The sequence below is a fragment of the Peromyscus californicus genome, unplaced genomic scaffold, assembly GCF_007827085.1.
Source record: "Peromyscus californicus insignis strain IS unplaced genomic scaffold, ASM782708v3 Scaffold_6__1_contigs__length_162567912, whole genome shotgun sequence".
Taxonomy (NCBI): domain Eukaryota; kingdom Metazoa; phylum Chordata; class Mammalia; order Rodentia; family Cricetidae; genus Peromyscus; species Peromyscus californicus.
Genome location: NW_026294584.1, coordinates 74,418,043 through 74,435,398, shown reverse-complemented (window position 1 = coordinate 74,435,398; position 17,356 = coordinate 74,418,043). Strand labels below are relative to the sequence as shown.

At 39.3% G+C, this 17,356-nt stretch overlaps 1 protein-coding gene across 2 annotated transcripts in view; it reads right to left on the bottom strand.

Moving 5' to 3' along the window:
• Nucleotides 1–17,356, bottom strand: part of Avl9 (AVL9 cell migration associated) — a 51,996-nt gene that overhangs the window by 34,263 nt on the left and 377 nt on the right. For both annotated transcript variants that reach the window (XM_052719301.1, XM_052719302.1), the window contains exons 2-6: nt 9,140–9,260; nt 7,755–7,840; nt 6,400–6,471; nt 1,997–2,086; nt 1,013–1,079 (exon numbers count right to left, since the gene is read on the bottom strand). In XM_052719301.1, the coding sequence (XP_052575261.1) occupies nt 1,013–1,079; nt 1,997–2,086; nt 6,400–6,471; nt 7,755–7,840; nt 9,140–9,260 (436 nt within the window). The remainder of the gene's footprint in view (nt 1–1,012; nt 1,080–1,996; nt 2,087–6,399; nt 6,472–7,754; nt 7,841–9,139; nt 9,261–17,356) is intronic.

The window sequence follows — 17,356 nt, the reverse complement described above, 5'->3', positions numbered from 1 at the left end:
AATATCTAAAAAAGCAAATGAGAATATGTAAATATTCAAACATTTATGTAATAGTTGGTGAAATACATATATACTCAGAAAGAGTACTGTTTAACAGAATCTTCCCCAAGGATGAAAATGTTTAAAATATGCCCTGTCAGACACATTAGCCACTGAGCACTTCAAATGTGGCTTTTAAATTTTATTAACTGCAATATAAATACACTTATATCTATACACTATTAGTGAATACTGTTTTAAACACTGGGTTTAACACTTCTTCTGTTCTACAAACAAGCCACAGAAGTTTAAAAATCATTCAGCTTACACCATAGTGGCAGCCAGTCATTTAAACATGACTTCTGGTCACTGTATTACATATACTATTATTTCTGAATCATACTGTTTTCCAATCATCCATCTCAAACAACACAGTAAAAGAGAAAACAATTTATAAATACATTCTCAGAACAGGACTATCTAGCTGACTTTCTGTTTAAGACTGCACTAATATTGGCTACTTCACATTGAAATGGAAACCGAGGAAACACACATCACCATAGCATTACAACTCTTTTTACCACAAAAGAATATTTATTGAGTACCTCAGGTAACAATGGATGTTTTGAGCTGTAAAATAGTGTACATTTAACAAATCCCCAAGTTGAAGTATCTCAGTCAAGAACTAAGCAGCACCCCACCCCCCATCCTACTGGTAATTACACTGATCAGCATTAACAGAAAGAAGTTCAGCACTATTCAAAAACTGAAACTCACCTGTGCAATACCTGTAACTGTCACTACCAGCATAAGCTAATGATCAATCTTGTATGAATGCTAGCTAAGAGGGTATTTAAGGAAGAAGTAAATTTAAGAACTTAGATACCATACAAAGATTGTGTAAATAATTATTTGTATAATATTCAATGAAATGCACATATGCTTGACAGTTCTGATCATGACCAGTTACATGCAACCCAGTTTGGCCACAGCCAACTTTGAGGACATAGCTTCTGACTTGCAAGTTACTTACCAAGATACACCTGTGATCCTTCCAATGAGGCCCCTCCTAAGGAACTGTTCATATGCTCATAGAGCTCCTGCGGAATGCAGACCGAGTTTAGAACCTTTCACTGTCACTTTAGACACTAAGCTCCTAGAAATACGACGATCAGAAAAGGATTGTGTAGGTTATTCTGCCACCTACTAAATTAAGCAACCATTGTCTCTGAAACCTGCTAGTTTGGGGCACTCAACTCATTCCTTCTCTTGTAGACATGAACAGTATCAGGAGAATTACCGGAGCAAAAAGAACAAAAAGCTACTCAGGATACTCCTTTTTTGATCCATTGCAGAGCTTTAACAGTGGTATAAATTACCTTCCCCCTGCCTCCTCACTAAAATCCTAACTGTCCCAACTCTACCCAGGCCCAGGACAGATCCAGAACTCTATACTAATGCCAGTCTTGAGAAAAAAATGCTATCCTTCTTCAATAAAATACCAGGAACTAGAAATTAGATACTCAAATTTATAGACACAATGCCATAGCAAAACACTACTCCTTGTAAGAGGCATTGATACTAATTGTTGATAGTCACTCCCTCCTCAAGGACAGTTTGAGTTTAGTACTTGGATAGATCTCACTAGAATATAAATGGTTAATGCAAATATATTTTAAATAAAGATTTATTTTAAATTTATTTTATTTATTTTAAAGATGAATTTAAAATTTTTTATTAATATACATGTGTGTCCCTGAAGAAGCCAAAGAAGATATCTATCAGATTCCTAGGTGGTTGTGAGCCACCATGTGGGTGCTGGGAACCAAACCTGGTTCCTCTACAAGAGCAGCAAGTGCTCTTAAGCACTGAACCATCTCCTCAGGCCCAAGCAAATGGACTTTCACACCACGTTTTTCTTAAACTATCAAGAACTGTCCTTCACAGTACTACTACAAGAGCTACTTGATTCATTAAGCTACCTTCCACCAAACATATTTGTAAGGAAATTAGTTACCTTTAGAATAGAAATTTGGGAAAAATCTTTCTCTTCAAAATATGCATGTGTAATGAGTTGCAACTTTGCTTGAAGTAAGCCATAAAGAGGCTAAAGAAAAAGAGAAACCATCATTAGGTTGATCATAGTAAACAAAAGGAACCAACAAATCCCTACACCTTGTAATCTGAAGATATCAGGGAGGAAAGTTAGTAATACCAACTGCAGGACCCACATACATAGCTGGAAGCTGTTACATCACACAGTCTCACTCTTTGGCAGCAAGTGAAAGCTATCTTGGCAAGGTGCTGAGTCAGGCTACGACTCTGGGCCTGGCTCCATCTTTCGGCTGCTTAATTAGGGCCCCTTAATCTTTCCATACCTCCTCACCAAGCTGACCCTGTACACAAAAAGGTGCAACTTCTATGGCTGTGTTAAGGATTAAATAATAGGTAAAGCACTTAACAGAGTCTCTGGCACATAACAAGAATGTCAATAGCTACTGCCTTTCATTCTGTTGTGGTAATATCTAATCATCCTCAAACAGCCTGGTTCTTACACCAAGTAGATCACTTGGTTTGATTTAAGTTTACATCCTTTCTTTCCTGTTATCTGTGAAAGGTGAGAGCACCTAGTCTATGTCTTCTACAATACTATTTTGTATACTTAAAGTTATTCCTCAATTCTTATTTTTCCTACCCAAAATGGATCATATCCACCTTTTAGCATTCTTTTTTTTTTGGTTTTTTGAGACAGGGTTTCTCTGTGTAGCTTTGCGCCTTTCCTGGAACTCACTCTGTAGACCAGGCTGGCCTCGAACTCACAGAGATCTGCCTGGCTCTGCCTCCCGAGTGCTGGGATTAAAGGCGTGCGCCACCAATGCCCAGCAACCCTTTAACACTCTTGAGACATATTCTCTTTATGTGTCCCTTTTAGAATACAAGTAATACTGAACTAGTCCCCTGCTGCAGAGTATTTGTTTACACTGTGAATATGTGTCTTTGCCAAGACGCCTTCTGATTGGTATAAAGACCTGAATGGCCAACAGCTAGGCAGAAGTTCGTAGGGACTTATTGGGACAGAGGACTCTGGGAAGAAGAAAAGTAGAGTCGCTAGCCAGACTCAGAGGAAACAGGAGGTGCAAGATGGAAGAGAGGTTATGCCACATGGCAGAACATAGATTAATATAAATTGATTAATTTGTTATAAGAGCTAGTTGAGGGGCTGGAGAGATGGCTCAGCGGTTAAGAGCACTGGCTGCTCTTCCAGAGGTCCTGAGTTCAATTCCCAGCAAGCACATGGTGGCTCACAACCATCAGTGATGAGATCTGGTGCCCTCTTCTGGCCTGCAGGCAACCATGCAGGCAGAACACTATATACACAATAAATAAATAAATCTTTTTTTTTTTTAAAGTGTGTTTTGCCAGGTAGTGGTGGTTCATGCCTTTAATCCCAGCATTCGGGAGGCAGAGGCAGGTGGATCTCTGTGAGTTCCAGGCCAGCCTGGTCTACAGAGTGAGCAAGTTCCAGGACAGCCAGGGCTGATACACAGAGAAACCCTGTCTCAAAAAAACAAACAAACAAACAAAAAAGAACTAGTTGAGACAAGCCTAAGTTAAAGGCCAAGTATTCATAATGAATAAGTCTCATTATTTGGGAGCTGGCTGGCAGGAGAGAGAAAGACTTGTTACAGTCCCCATCCCTATACATGTACGAATATCATAAGTACAATATCATTACATTTTCATATCCATTACAATGCACTATGAACATGTGGACCTTTCTGATTAAGTAAGCTGTTCTCATTCCTATGTCTCTTTTAGAGGCAGACAAAACTGGATTTTTGCCCTATTTTTAAACTTAGTAGTCTCACATATATGAGAATTAGATATTGTTACTCTAAAATATATTTATCTGTAAAATGAGATGAACAAAGATATCTCAACACTGTTAGAAAAATAAGAAAGACAATGTTATATAAAATGTCTGGTAAGAATTAACAATGACACAGACGGACAGGAGGTGGTCTCTGTTATTCAAACTGCCCTCTCAAGGTGACTACTCAGGAGCCTTTCAGCATATATCTACTTACACATACAATATCGTATGTTTTGGTTAACTGGTCCTGTACACAAATTAACTGAGATATATTTTTCAAGCTATCCATCCAGAAACTGCATTATTATTATTATATCATAGTTAGAGTTATTATGATATGGCATGGCATGCTGGTGCACACCTTTTATCCCAGTATTCATGAGGCAGAGGCAAGTGGGTGGAACCCTGTGAGTTCAAGGCCAGCCAGGGCTACAATAGTGAAAACCTATTTGCTCCTGCAAGAAAAAAAAGTATATCTTATATATAAGTTATTATTAATTCATGGTTTCTTCTCCCATCTTTTCTTCTTCCTTGCCCTCTTACTTTTCAGATAGTAATAAAATCCCAAATAAATCTTATCTTGCAAATGTCAATTTACATTATACAAAAACTTTATTTTTTGGTTTTTCAAGAAAGAGTTTCTTTGCGTAGCTTGGCTGTCTTGGAACTCTCTGTAGACCAAGCTGGCCTCAAACTCACAGAGATCGACCTGCATCTGCCTCCAAGTGCTGGGATTAAAGGCGTGCGCCATCACCACCGGGCTAAAACCTGTTATTTGTTTTGAGACATGGTCTCATTATGTAACTCTGGTTGCCTGAACTCACTATACAGACTAGGCAGGCCTTAAACTCTCAAATCTGCTTGCCTCTGTTTCAAGTACTGAGATTAAAAGTGTGTGCCACCATTCCCGGCTATACCAAGAGTATTTAAACTGCCTGTGGATAAGAAAATTAGATAAGTTCCCAAGAAATAATCTGTGGGGCGTTTTCCCAACCACCCCCACAGTTCCCCAGAGTTTTCTTGAGTGCGAGCAGCAGGAAATATTAGATAGAAGGATTTATTGCGGAGAATATCGCGGAGATAAACAGATAGAAAATAAAGGATAGCCTCGAGAGGGCCTGGAACCTATTCCAACGGCCCCCGACTGTCTCTGCCCCAGGGTTTTTATAGAGACGCCAAGGGGTGGAGCAAAAGACCTCCTCCCCCAGCACAGCCAAGTGCAGACCATCCCAGACACCTGCACTCAGGCCCGTGGTCCTAATCATCCTCTATTTGGACATGCTGGGTAAAGCCACGAGGAACCCGAGAACGGGCTCCCACAATAATCAGACAAGCCTACATTGGTAAATGGGCTTTAATGTTTTATAGGCCAATAAAACATCTTCAATTTTGGTTTGGAGTGACTGCAGAATGGCTTTGATAGTAATCATAAAATATAGATAATTAACATGATATAAATCTAGACTATTCCCCACAATGGAGTTTTTTTTGGGGGAGAACTAAATTTTACTGGAGAATTAGGCATTTGATACAAAGGTGTCATTATCTTATTATCAATAGGCATCGAACACTGTAAATTATCAACTGAGGACTATGAAAACCAAAAATGTCACTGAATTTGTATTTCCTTCCTTCCTCTCTCTGACCCTTCTCCCAACTCTTCCTTTGTGGTGATGGGGATCGAAACTAGGACTTGCATAATAGATAAATGCCCCAGTCATTTATTTTCTTTTAAAAATTAAGAATAAGCTGAGTGCGATCATACACACATGTAATTCTAGAAGTGGAGGCAGAAGGATCAGGAGTTCAAAGTCTTAGCTATATAAAGAGTTTCAGGCCAACCTGGGCCATATGAGATCCTGTCTTAAAAACAAAATGATGTTAAAATAGGGGCAATGGCACTGGCCCAGCTGATACAACCCTGATGACCCCAGTTTGATCCCTGGAACCTACATAAAGGCAGAGGGAGAGAAGTGACTCCACAAAGTTGTCCTCCGACCTTCCTATGTGCACTGTGGCATGCACTCCTCCCCTTGCACTAGTAGTACAATTTAGAAAATAAAATACATGTTTAAGTGTGTAATTGTTAATGTCAACTTGAAAACTATGCACCTACAATAAACACAACTCTGAAATATTATTATAGTATGTACAGTTTGACCATGTCATTGGCTTTTCTCAAACATTCTGAAATTTAAAGTATATATTAAGGTTAAATGTCTTCACTGCAATAGTCATGAACTTCTATATGACAAATAAAGTGAGAGCAATTATGATATTTTTAAAGTTATTAAAATAGCATTTATCCAAAGTCTTGGGGACAAACAAAAATAGATAAATGAACTATAACAGCTGCTTTTTGGGTCAAATGTCCACGTGTTCATCTTGGGATCTTCAGTAGACTACACAGAAGAGCAAACTGCTGGAAGCAGAGGACACAGGAGCACATCAGTAGGCACTTGACTAATTTTAGCAAGTCCTTATTGGTCTAAAGAAAAAGTGTTGCCTTGAATGTTTATATGTAAGTAAGTTATGAGATCTCTTACCAGCTTGCTTAAAACACAGACACTTTTCTGAACAGTCTCTCTGGTGATGTCGGCTTGCCTTACTTTTAATGCCTGTTATAAGCAAACAGTTATTTATTAGAAATACTTCACAGCTGCATTTATAAACAGTTACAATATGAACGTAGTAATTGAATAGAAAAAAATCTTGCATTCAGTTAAATTAAAGAACTTCACAGTGAATCTCAGCTACGGCAGTTGAACATACCTGCTAGCCTTGCTCTGAATGTCAGTAGCTAGGCACTGGGTAGAACAGTGAAGGGACAATCCCCACTGCCCTGGAATTTACAGACTGAGGGAAACTGCTTTATGTACAAGTCACATACCAGACCAACCCTTCAATGAGAACCAACCCATAAAAACTAACTGGATTAAAAAACAAGATTTGCTATCTCCTAAAAACACACCTGCCAGGCATCCAAAAATTGAGAGTCACAAGGGTTGAAATTAACCTACCAAGCAAATGGGAGCCTTCAAAAAACTAATGTTGCTAGATTCATAGCTGCAAAAGTGGACTTCTAAGCTAGTCAGGAGAGATAAAAAAGGCCACCATACCACAAATGTGTTGTTAGGTACTGATGCTCAAATACTTCTGGATGTATTTCTTCTTTCCATTAGTAATGCTATTGAAAATGCGGTGATATTCTCTTTTTGTACATGTCTATACATTTAACCACTTCCACTGAGTTTAATTTTTAATGTGATTTTGATGCCTTCATTTTCATTAGTTCTCATTATGTAAATTTAAATATGCTTATAAAAACAATGCAGGATGCTGAGCGGTGGTGTCGCATGCCTTTGGTCCCAGCACTTGGGAGGCAGAGGCAGGCGGATCTCTGTGTTTGAGGCCAGCCTGGTCTAAAAAGTGAGTTCCAGGACAGCTAGTACTGTTACACAGAGAAATCCTGTCTCGAAAAAACCAAAGGGGGGAAAAAAGTATGACAAAAAAAACATAAAAATCTCAAACAAACAAATCATAACAAATGCTGGTACCTATGTGGAGAAGGAGAAACCCTCACTCACTGCTAGTAAGGGAGCAAATTGTTATGGCCATGGAAACCAGAATGGAGGTTACTCAAAAAACCTAAAAATTAGGAGCTCAGCAGTTAGAAGTGCACATTGCTCTGGCAGAGGACCCCAGTTCTGTTCCAGAACCCACTTGGGCTGGCTCACATCACTTCAGCTCTATGGGACTGAACACCCTCTTCTGGCCTCTTCAGGTACTTGCACAGCTGTACTACATTAAAAGTAACGACTGTGATTCCCCAAACGACCAACATCTAAGCAGGGGTTGGAGGAGCTTTTCCCTGATGCTGCTCCACCATCAATTATCATACCTTGGCTTCAATTTGTCGATAGCAAGAGATACCATATACTGTGGCTCCATTTCCATTTCTGGGTGGCAAGTGAAAAAACACAGTATCTAAGAGATACACAGAAAAATGTAAACAGTGATATTAATTACTCATTACTGAACAATCAAATATGAAGTTATAATGCAGTCATTAACACACAAATGATGACACATCCAGGAACCATGTGATACTTATTTCTAGCATCATAACCCCCCCCCCATCTTTATAGTACATGTCTGTCACAAAATCTAAGAGATAACAGGTCAAATTGACTGTACAATTACAGAAAATACATGCAGAGACTGCTCCAGACTAAAGGAAAGTCAAGTCATAAAAACTGATGGCAACATATGAATCTTGAGTGGATTCAAGAAGTTTTGGGAAAACTGGGGAAATCTGAACATAGACTGGATATGAGATGATATTATGGAATTGCTGTTAGATGTTTTAGCTATGATAATACAACTGGACGCTGGGGAATGATTATATTCTTAGGGGGTACATGTACTAAAGTATTTAGAAGTCAAGTGTCTGTCATTATTTCAAATGACTTTAGAATAAAAAGTAGACAAAATTGAACATACATATAAACATGAAAACTTATAAAATATTCCCTATAATCTTAATTTAACTCTTCCACCAGATTAAAAGCATCCATAACAAAAAAGTTAGGAAGAAATGTATTTCTGAGGTTACATATCCAGCCAATAAAACTTATTTTAAACTGTATAGTAACAATTGATTTATTTTATAAGAGAAATATTAAATATTGCAATAGGAAAACACGTAGTAAAAATTATGTTGAATCTGGTTTAATCAAAGTAAAATAGTACTTTATTAGGTCTGGCAAAGCACTCTCATATGGTGGTAGAAGACTCTGAAAATGTCACCACTCTTCTCTGAGGACACAAACATTTTCAGGCAAGCAAGCAACTTTTAAAGTACAGGGTTGCAGCATGGCTACAGAGTCAAAGAAACAATCTCCACTGCATTCAGGTGGACAGGAGAAGTCTGAAACTAGAGATTTCCAGGCCATGTGTTGCTAGTGCACTTAACTCTTCCTTTCTGCCACTGAGTGGAGTCTGAAGTCTGACAGAATTGTAGGCATGAACCATCGGCAGCTGTCCCGATCTGGCTATACCTGAGTGCTCTGGACAGGAGAGGAGCCAAGAGTCACTGACCATGAAAATAGGTCCAGTACTCTCTGAAGCTTCTCTAGTGCATGCCTCACTTCCAAACAACACATACACATTTTATAAGTAATCACAATAAGTCCAAAGGCTTTCATTTTCCAAAGTATTCAAGACTGTTATAGCAAAAATTTCAAAAATTGCACCTAAGTAATTGGTTACTATTTAATGACATACCTTCCTGATAGTTATGTGCACCATCTGGTAAGGCAAGGAAAGGCAAATATTTCCATTCTTCGGGTAAAGTGTGGCTGTCATGTCCATCTCCTGGAATCAGTGGTGGGTAAGAGAATTCAACCTAAATTGGAAAAGAATGTTAGCCAAATGGTGATTAAAGGAAGAATCTTATACTGACAAACAGTAATGCTCTTAAACCCTGAACAATGCCATTGGAGATTATTGGCAAACCCAAGCACAGAAGAGAAGGTTTATAGACTGTTCCCTGCTGATTTAAAGTATCTAGTTGTAACTCTCATAAGCATGTTTAAATAGTTTAGCTACTATACATACTCAAGAATTCTGAAAGTGAAATCAAGGCTATGCTAGGGTGACTTAGGTTCACAGTGTTTATAACACAGTTTCTTTGGGAAAATGTGGTCCAGACTCAAACAGCCAACTTTGGGATCACAACTCATCCATACATTGTAGACTGCATGCCTTATGTTGGCAGTTTTAGAATTCTTATTTCCTGCTAGTAAAGTTGCTACTAATAGATACTTGTACTTGAAAATAGATGAATTTGCTAATTAATTTCCAAACAGGTAGCCTCCTTCTACATGGACACATACAATTTTAATAGCTACATGGTATTATTTATTTGTTTAGCAACTCTCTTGTTATTTTAGAAGCTTTTTAAACAGCTTTATAAACTAGTTATCATTTTTCAAATGTGGCATAATAAAAATACTACTAGTTTGTCCAACAAAGATCCTAAAATGCTTGGAACTTCCTGAGCCATAAATTATTTATAATGAGTCCCAATACACATGAGCTTATGCTTAAGCTATCTTTAGGATAAGGGCTGTCACCAGAAAGACAGTACCTTGATTAGAAAGATAGAACTTTCAAGCCTATATTTTGTCCCTGGGAGACAGCCTGGAGACTGAATTTAGTCATTAAATGGCCAATGTGTTAACCAATCATGCTTATGTAGTGAAACCTTTAAATCCTTTAACAGTGGGGTTCAGAGAGCTCCTGAGTTGCTAAGTACGTGATGATGCAGGGAGGGAACGGATGCTCCCTGTCTCTCCTTCATACCCTGCTTTATGTACTATTCTCTTCACTTGGCTATCCTTGAGTTGACGGTTGTGGGAACCTTTGAATTTAGGGCTAAGTTGGACAGAAATTCAAGTGGCCTGGGTCCTTGGGACCTGTAACTGGCATTTTAATAATGTAATAATCTTATGGAACCAAGCCTTTAAACTGTGGGGTTTGGTGCTAACTCTGGGTAACTAATAATAGGTCTGAAGAATAGGTAAGAATCTGAGATCAAACATGGACATTAAGCTTCCAGAGATTAAGAAACATTTACACTGATTATTACCTACTAGTAAGTTGTAGAAATACATGGACCAAAATTTAAGTGAAATTTAGGGATCAAAGAACATGGTGAGGCATTAACACACACCAGTGTGAGGGAGACATTAATGTTTCCCAAAAGTATAAAGCTAACCAAGAAAACTTCAAGTATCTCTCTTTAAATAACCAATTCACAAGGCCAGACCCACCCTGATTTCTGTTATTTTATACATTTATTCTGAAGTGATAACAGGAGGAAAGAAGACAACAATGGCTGACTCCTAAAAAGCAGAAACAATAACGATGCTCTAAATCACAAAGAATAATTTTTCTTTCTTATTTTATGTGTACAGGTGTTTTACTTGCATGCATGTAAGTACACCATGTGGGTGCCCTTTTCTAGTGGTTACCAAAGAAACAGGAGATGGGGTCCAAAGCTGGGTATGAGGGGAGGATTTATCCTCAATTGCCTCTAAGCCTGTTAATTCCTATCTAGCTACCTAATAGGAAACATCACAACTGCCACTCCTTAGGGTTTAAAATAACATATGAAAACAGTGAAGGCTATGTTGAGGCCCATTAAGGGAAAGCTACTTCTCTGGGTCAAAATAATAGAATCTGAATTATGCCTCCGTTCCTAGGTGGAGACATGACATTCTGATGTGTTCCAAAGATTAGAACATTATATACTATTCTCTCTTAAGAATCAATCCAGGCCAGTAAAATGGCTCAGCAGGTAACAGCACTGGCAGTCAATCCTGAAAACTTAAATTCAATCCCTGAAGTCCATGCAGTGGAAGGAGAGACCTGGCTCCCCAAGTTGTCTTCTAACCTCCACTTGTGTGCCTGGTCTGTCAATCACCTGGCCAGAAAACTGCTCCTTAGGAAAGCTGGTTCGCCTGAAGGTATGCTGTGGAGTTGGGAAAAGTTATCCCCTTAATGAGATCATGTTCTTATCTCCCAGCCCCACTCCCAAAAAGTTGCTTACAGCCCTTCCATGCAGTACTACTAAGTCTACTAGCTTTTCTAACCCAATCAGTCTAACTTTTTCTTTCTACCTGTTTCTTCTTTGGATACAGTCCAAAACCTGCTCAAACCCTCTGGGCCTTTTCACTTTCTATGAAGACCCCTCTACCTCCCTATAAAAATTATAAAAAAAAATTTATAGCTGTTTGCTGACTTCCATGGCTGAACCCTCCTGGTTTCTTGGAGTCTAATTAGAAAGGAATGACTTTCAGAGCCTATGAGAAAGCTCAGAAGGTTAAAGGCATCAAGTCTAATGACTGGAATTTAATCTCCAGGATGCCCAAGGAAGGAGAGAACTGTTTCCAAGTTGTTTCCTTTATAAGCTACCTAAAATTAGACTATTTGACATGAAATAATCTGTATATGTTTCTACAGTAAATCCCAGACTTTTATTTGTTCAGTATATAAACTATAATTATCAGATTGCCATTGGTTTTTTAAAAATTATTTATTTTTGAATCAGGGTCTTACTATGTAGTTTTGGAGGGCCTGGAACTCACTATGTAGAGCAGACTGGCCTTGAACTCAGAGATCCATCTGTCTCTGCCTCCCAAGTGCTGGAATTAAAGTCACGTGCCATTATGCCCAACTTTTTTTTTAAAAAGTCATGTATGAGTACTGTATCTACATAATTCCCACCCCCTCTCTCTCTCCACTCTAACTCCTTCCATGTTCTTCCCTCTCCTCATGAGTTTGTCTTTATTATTGTTACACACACACACACACACACACACACACACACACACACACACGAGTGCAAATGTACATATAAATATAACCTGCTGAGTCTATTTAGTGTTGCTGTTATGTATACGTGTTTAGGGCTGAGCACTTGGAATGGATAACCTATCAGGGACTTGTCCCTGAAGAAGACTGAGTCTACCTCTCTAAGCATCCATTAACTGCAGGTAGCTCTTCATAGTAAAAGGAAAGTAAAACCTCCATGCACATACAAAATAGAATTAAAATGTAGTTTAAAAAAAAAAAGGCATGACTTTCTCTCTTCCTGTTCTCCATCTCCTTTCCCTGGCAGAAGCCAAAATTTATAGTTTGTTGATCTTGTTTGTTCATTTCTTTCTTCCTTTTCTTTTGGTTTTTCAAGATAGGGTTTCTCTGTAGACCAGGCTGGCCTAGAACTCAGAGATTTGCCTGACCTTCTGAGTGCTGGGATTGAAGGTGTGTGCCACCACCATTCTGCTCATTTTTTTTCAAACTCTAAAAAATGGTCCTTAAACTTCCTTCTGAGTCAGTTTCTAAATTGTTTTATTAAAAGACTAAAAACCCACAAGAGGAAACCCCAATTTCTTTGGTAAAGTTCCAACTGTTTTGTAATTCTGCTTTTTCTTCTCCCCAGAAATACAGAGTGGGGCTGGAGAGACAGCTCAGAGGTTAGAGTACTTGCTGCTCTTCCAAAGAGCTCAGGTTCAATTTCCAGCACCCACATCAAGCAGCTCCCAAGTGCCTGTTAATCCAGCACCAGGAAATCTAACACCCTCTTCTGGCTTCCACAGGCACCTGCGTGCATATGAACATATATACACTCAGGCACACACATATACACACAAAATAAATTAATAAATCTTGAAATAAAAAGAAAACGAAATACAGAGTCACGGGGAGAGGGTCATATGCCCCCCCCCCCATGTTTGAGGAGCTATTGGTAGTTATAGTTGCTGGGGGATTTTCTTTAGTGGTATAGCCATTAAGCTGCCCAAGTTTCAGTGAATAACTTCTCCATCCATGCTTGTGCAGTGAGTCACACACACAAAAACAACAAACAAAACATGAAGGAAGACTTGTTGAGAAGAAAGGGTTCAGCAGGAATGGAGGGCATGAAAAAGAATAATGGAGGATGAAAATGACCTAAAGACTTTATATACTTTATATACTTATGTGATGCTGTCAAAGAATAAAAAAAGAAAAGAAATACAGTTTGGTAAAACCATTCAAGAGTTAAAGTTGAGCTGGGTGGTGGTGGTACATGCCTTTAAGCCCAGCACTTGGGAGGCAGAGGCAGAAAGATCTCTGTGAGTTTGAGGCCAGCCTGATCTACAGAGTGAGTTCCAGAACAGCCAAAGTTACACAGAGAAACCCTGTCTTGAAAAACCAAAAGAGAATTACAGTTGCTAGCTATGTATACAGATCAGGAGCTCTATCAGACAAGAGATCAAAAGCAAAAATGTAGGGTGGTCAGATGGCCTAGTGGGTAAAGGTGCTTGCAGCCTGACAATGCAAACATGAAGACCTGGATTCAATCTCTGGAACCTAGGTAAATGCTGAAGGAGAGAACTGACGCCAAAGTTGTCTTCTGACTTCCACACACGGGTCATGCCCCCATTCCATGAACATTGTACACACAATAACAAAGTGTTGAAGATATTTGTGTACACTGTAAAGATGTGTCTCTGCCTAAGGCTCCTTCTGATTGGTTTAATAAAGAGCTTAATGGCCAATAGCTATGCAGGAGGTATAGGCCGGACTTCCAGGCAGAGAGAGAACTCTGGGAAGAAGAAAGGCGGAGTTGCCAGCCAGACTTGGAGGAAGCAGGGCATGGGCAGTTCAGAGATGAGGTAACGCCATGTGGTAGAATGTGGATTAATATAAATGGGCTAATTTAAGTTATAAGAGCTAGTGGGACAAGCCCAAGCTAAGACCAAGCTTTCATAATTAATAAGTCTCTATATCATTATGTTTAAGCTGTCAGCCCAAAGAAAAATCCAACTACAATAAAGTAATTTTAAGGTTTTGGAAATAACTGCTCTCTACTGAATGTTTAAAAATTTAAAACTATGAACAAAATTAAAGAGCTTGCCTGATACATATTTGATTATTTAACAAAAGATTATGGCAATCTGATTTGTGGACTGGCCCAGCCTAGTATGTATAGCTCCACAACTTGTCAGAATGCAGAGAACTGACCATGAGGTACTCAACCCCAGCTGATATATACAACACAAGGAACATGGTGGAAGAGGGGTAGAAAGAGTCTAAGAGTCAGAGGACAAGGACATCTCCATATAACAGGGAAGCTACACACATGAAATCTCAGTAACACGGTTGCCTAAACAGGACCTGCACAATGACAACAGTAGATCAGTGGATGAGGAAATCTCACAAGGCTCCACCCCTAGATGAAAAGCTATGGGCTATTAATGGAGCTGAGAGACAGAGACTCAGTCTTCTCCAGGGACAAGTCCCTGATAGGTTATCTATTCAAAGTGGTCAACCCTAAACACACACACACACACACACACACACACACACACCAGCAACATCAAATGGACTCAGCAAGTTAAATTTACGTGTGTGAGTTAGAAAAATTATTTTATGGTGTGTTACTTTTGTTTATGTTGCATTTGTTTAACTCTGTGAAGCTGTTTTATTTTGCCTGTCTAAAACACCTGATGGTCTAAAAAAGAACTGAATGGCCAATAGCAAGGCAGGAGAAAGGATAGGCAGGGCTGGCAAGCAGAGAGAATATATAGGAGAAATCTGGGAGATCAAGGCAAGAAGTAGACATAGAAGGAGGAGGACTCCAGAGGCCAGCCACCCAGCTACACAGCAAGCCATGGAGTAAGAGTAAGATTTACAGAAGTAAGAGAACAGGAAAAGCCCAAAGGCAAAGGTAGATGGGATAATTTAAAGTTAAGGAAAGAATAAGCCTCTGTGTGTGACTTATTTGGGAGCTGGGTGGTGGGCCCCCCCAAAGAGCCTAAGTGTGTGTGTGTGTGTGTGTGTGTGTGTGTGTGTGTGTGTGTGCAAGCAGGAGCTCTCATGGATACAGGCTTGCACGAGGTATAACAATAACCAAGTTGAAACATGAATTTAAGAAGAAAGGACACAAGAAGAATTGGGAGAGAAACAGGAGGTGTACAATTATGTAAATAAGTATTCATGTATGACGTTTAGAAAAAGAGCAGGGCATCTGAGAAATAAGTATTTTTGTTTGTTTGTTTTGTTTTAAGATAGGGTCTGATTATAATGTAGCACTGGTTGTCCTGGACCTCACTCTGGAGACCAGGTTGACCTTTAACTCACAGAGATCCACCCTGAACCCAGAATCTTGTGTTCACTAGGCAAGCACTCTACTACTGAGCTACATTCCCCCAGCCCAGGATTAGGTTCTTAGTGCTTTGTTTCCATTATACTCCAGGTAGGTGTCATTTTACAAAGGTGATAATCAGGTTACTCTGAGTATCAATTGGGGAAAAACTCAAATAGGATTTTTCTGTTTCATTGCAATTATTATAAATTATCTGGCAAAAGAAACAGAGAAGAGCAAATTAGGAAGCTATTTGTATTTGCTGGTCTTGGAGTAGTGTTACAAGGCCTCCTGACTTCTACACAGAACTCAGTTTACAAAAGCAGTCACTTTTACCCTGTGTGCTGAAACCAAAATCCAAAGGCAAAGAAATGGCATAGCATTCAGGGTGCTATTGTATCTTTCCTTTTCTGTTCTCTAATCTTTATGCAGCACTACATACAGTTTCCTTTACAGAAATATATATTACCAACAAAACCAGTAAGACAGGTAGAAAACATAAAATCTAGACTTTCAAATGACAGCAAGAATTAGGACACTCTAAACTAACGCCTATCAATACTGATGTTTTCTTCTTTCTTTTCAGAGCTCCATTCAGTGTAGCTCTGAAGCGAGTTTCCACATTGCTCTTTACCCAGAGAGACTATACTGCCACACACATGAAGCACACGGCACAGGAAGCAAAGGTACTACTTCTAACTCCAGGGCTGTGTTTTAGTATGATCTCAGTAATTTTTTTTTCAGTAAGATTTTTGTCAAGTTTTGTCACTTTACTCGTATCTTACAAAGCAACTAATTAGTTCAAAAGCTATAGCTCTGAAGTACTAAATCATCTTAATATCATATGCAATAACACTATTTTCTTTTTAGTGCCATTCTATCTTTCTAATCTGTAGATAAAGGAATACAACACCTTAAAGTTAATATTCTCTTTTTTGAGACAGGGTCTAAGTATCCTGCCCAACTTAAAATAAGCCTCTTACCTCAGCCTCCCATTTGCTGGGATGGTGCCATGTGCCACCACACCTGACTTGAAGTTAACAGTACACACACACACACACACACACACACACACACACACACACACACCACCAACACCTCTTCACTCCCTTCACTACTGTTATCATCTAACAAACTGAACTTTTGTCAGTCTTTTAATGTTACATTCTCTGTGATAGGAAAGAAACCAAATGCTTCGTTATCTATTAGTAGTAATCGTTTTTTCAATACCTTAAGTATTCAATCTACATCCACTAGCACATTATGACATCATTGCCTTCCAGTGTTTGTTCAGACTGAACAACCCGTTCTATTTTGCTCCGCTGCCTTCAACACAAAGCAAATGCTCCTTTTACAGTGGGTTGCAGAGCCAGCTAAGAAGCGAATGCATGCATTTGCACTCACTGCCTGGTAAATTACATTTTTTATTTACTGCAACTGATTTGGAGTGTCAACCTAACCAGAAGAAAAGCTCTGGACAGGATCAAATCTTAAATGGCACAAGAGAAGGGGGCGGGACCGACCGCCAGCCCTAAACTACAGATTCTAAGGCTTGCAAGAGATAAACAAAGGAAGCTGATTCTCCTGAAAAGGCGCCTACAAGCGCGTCAGCCTACTTGAGCATTCGGGTGGAAACCCACGGCTCACCACCTCCCGGCGTTCAAATGCTGAGTTTTTCTACAAGACTTCCTTTACGGGTAGACACGCAGCAGGTCGGTGAAGACTGACAGATAACAGAAGGAGCGGCAGTCATTCTTCCCCTAAGCCCGAACCCCCCGCTGCCCGTCATGCAATTCTCGGGGGGGGGG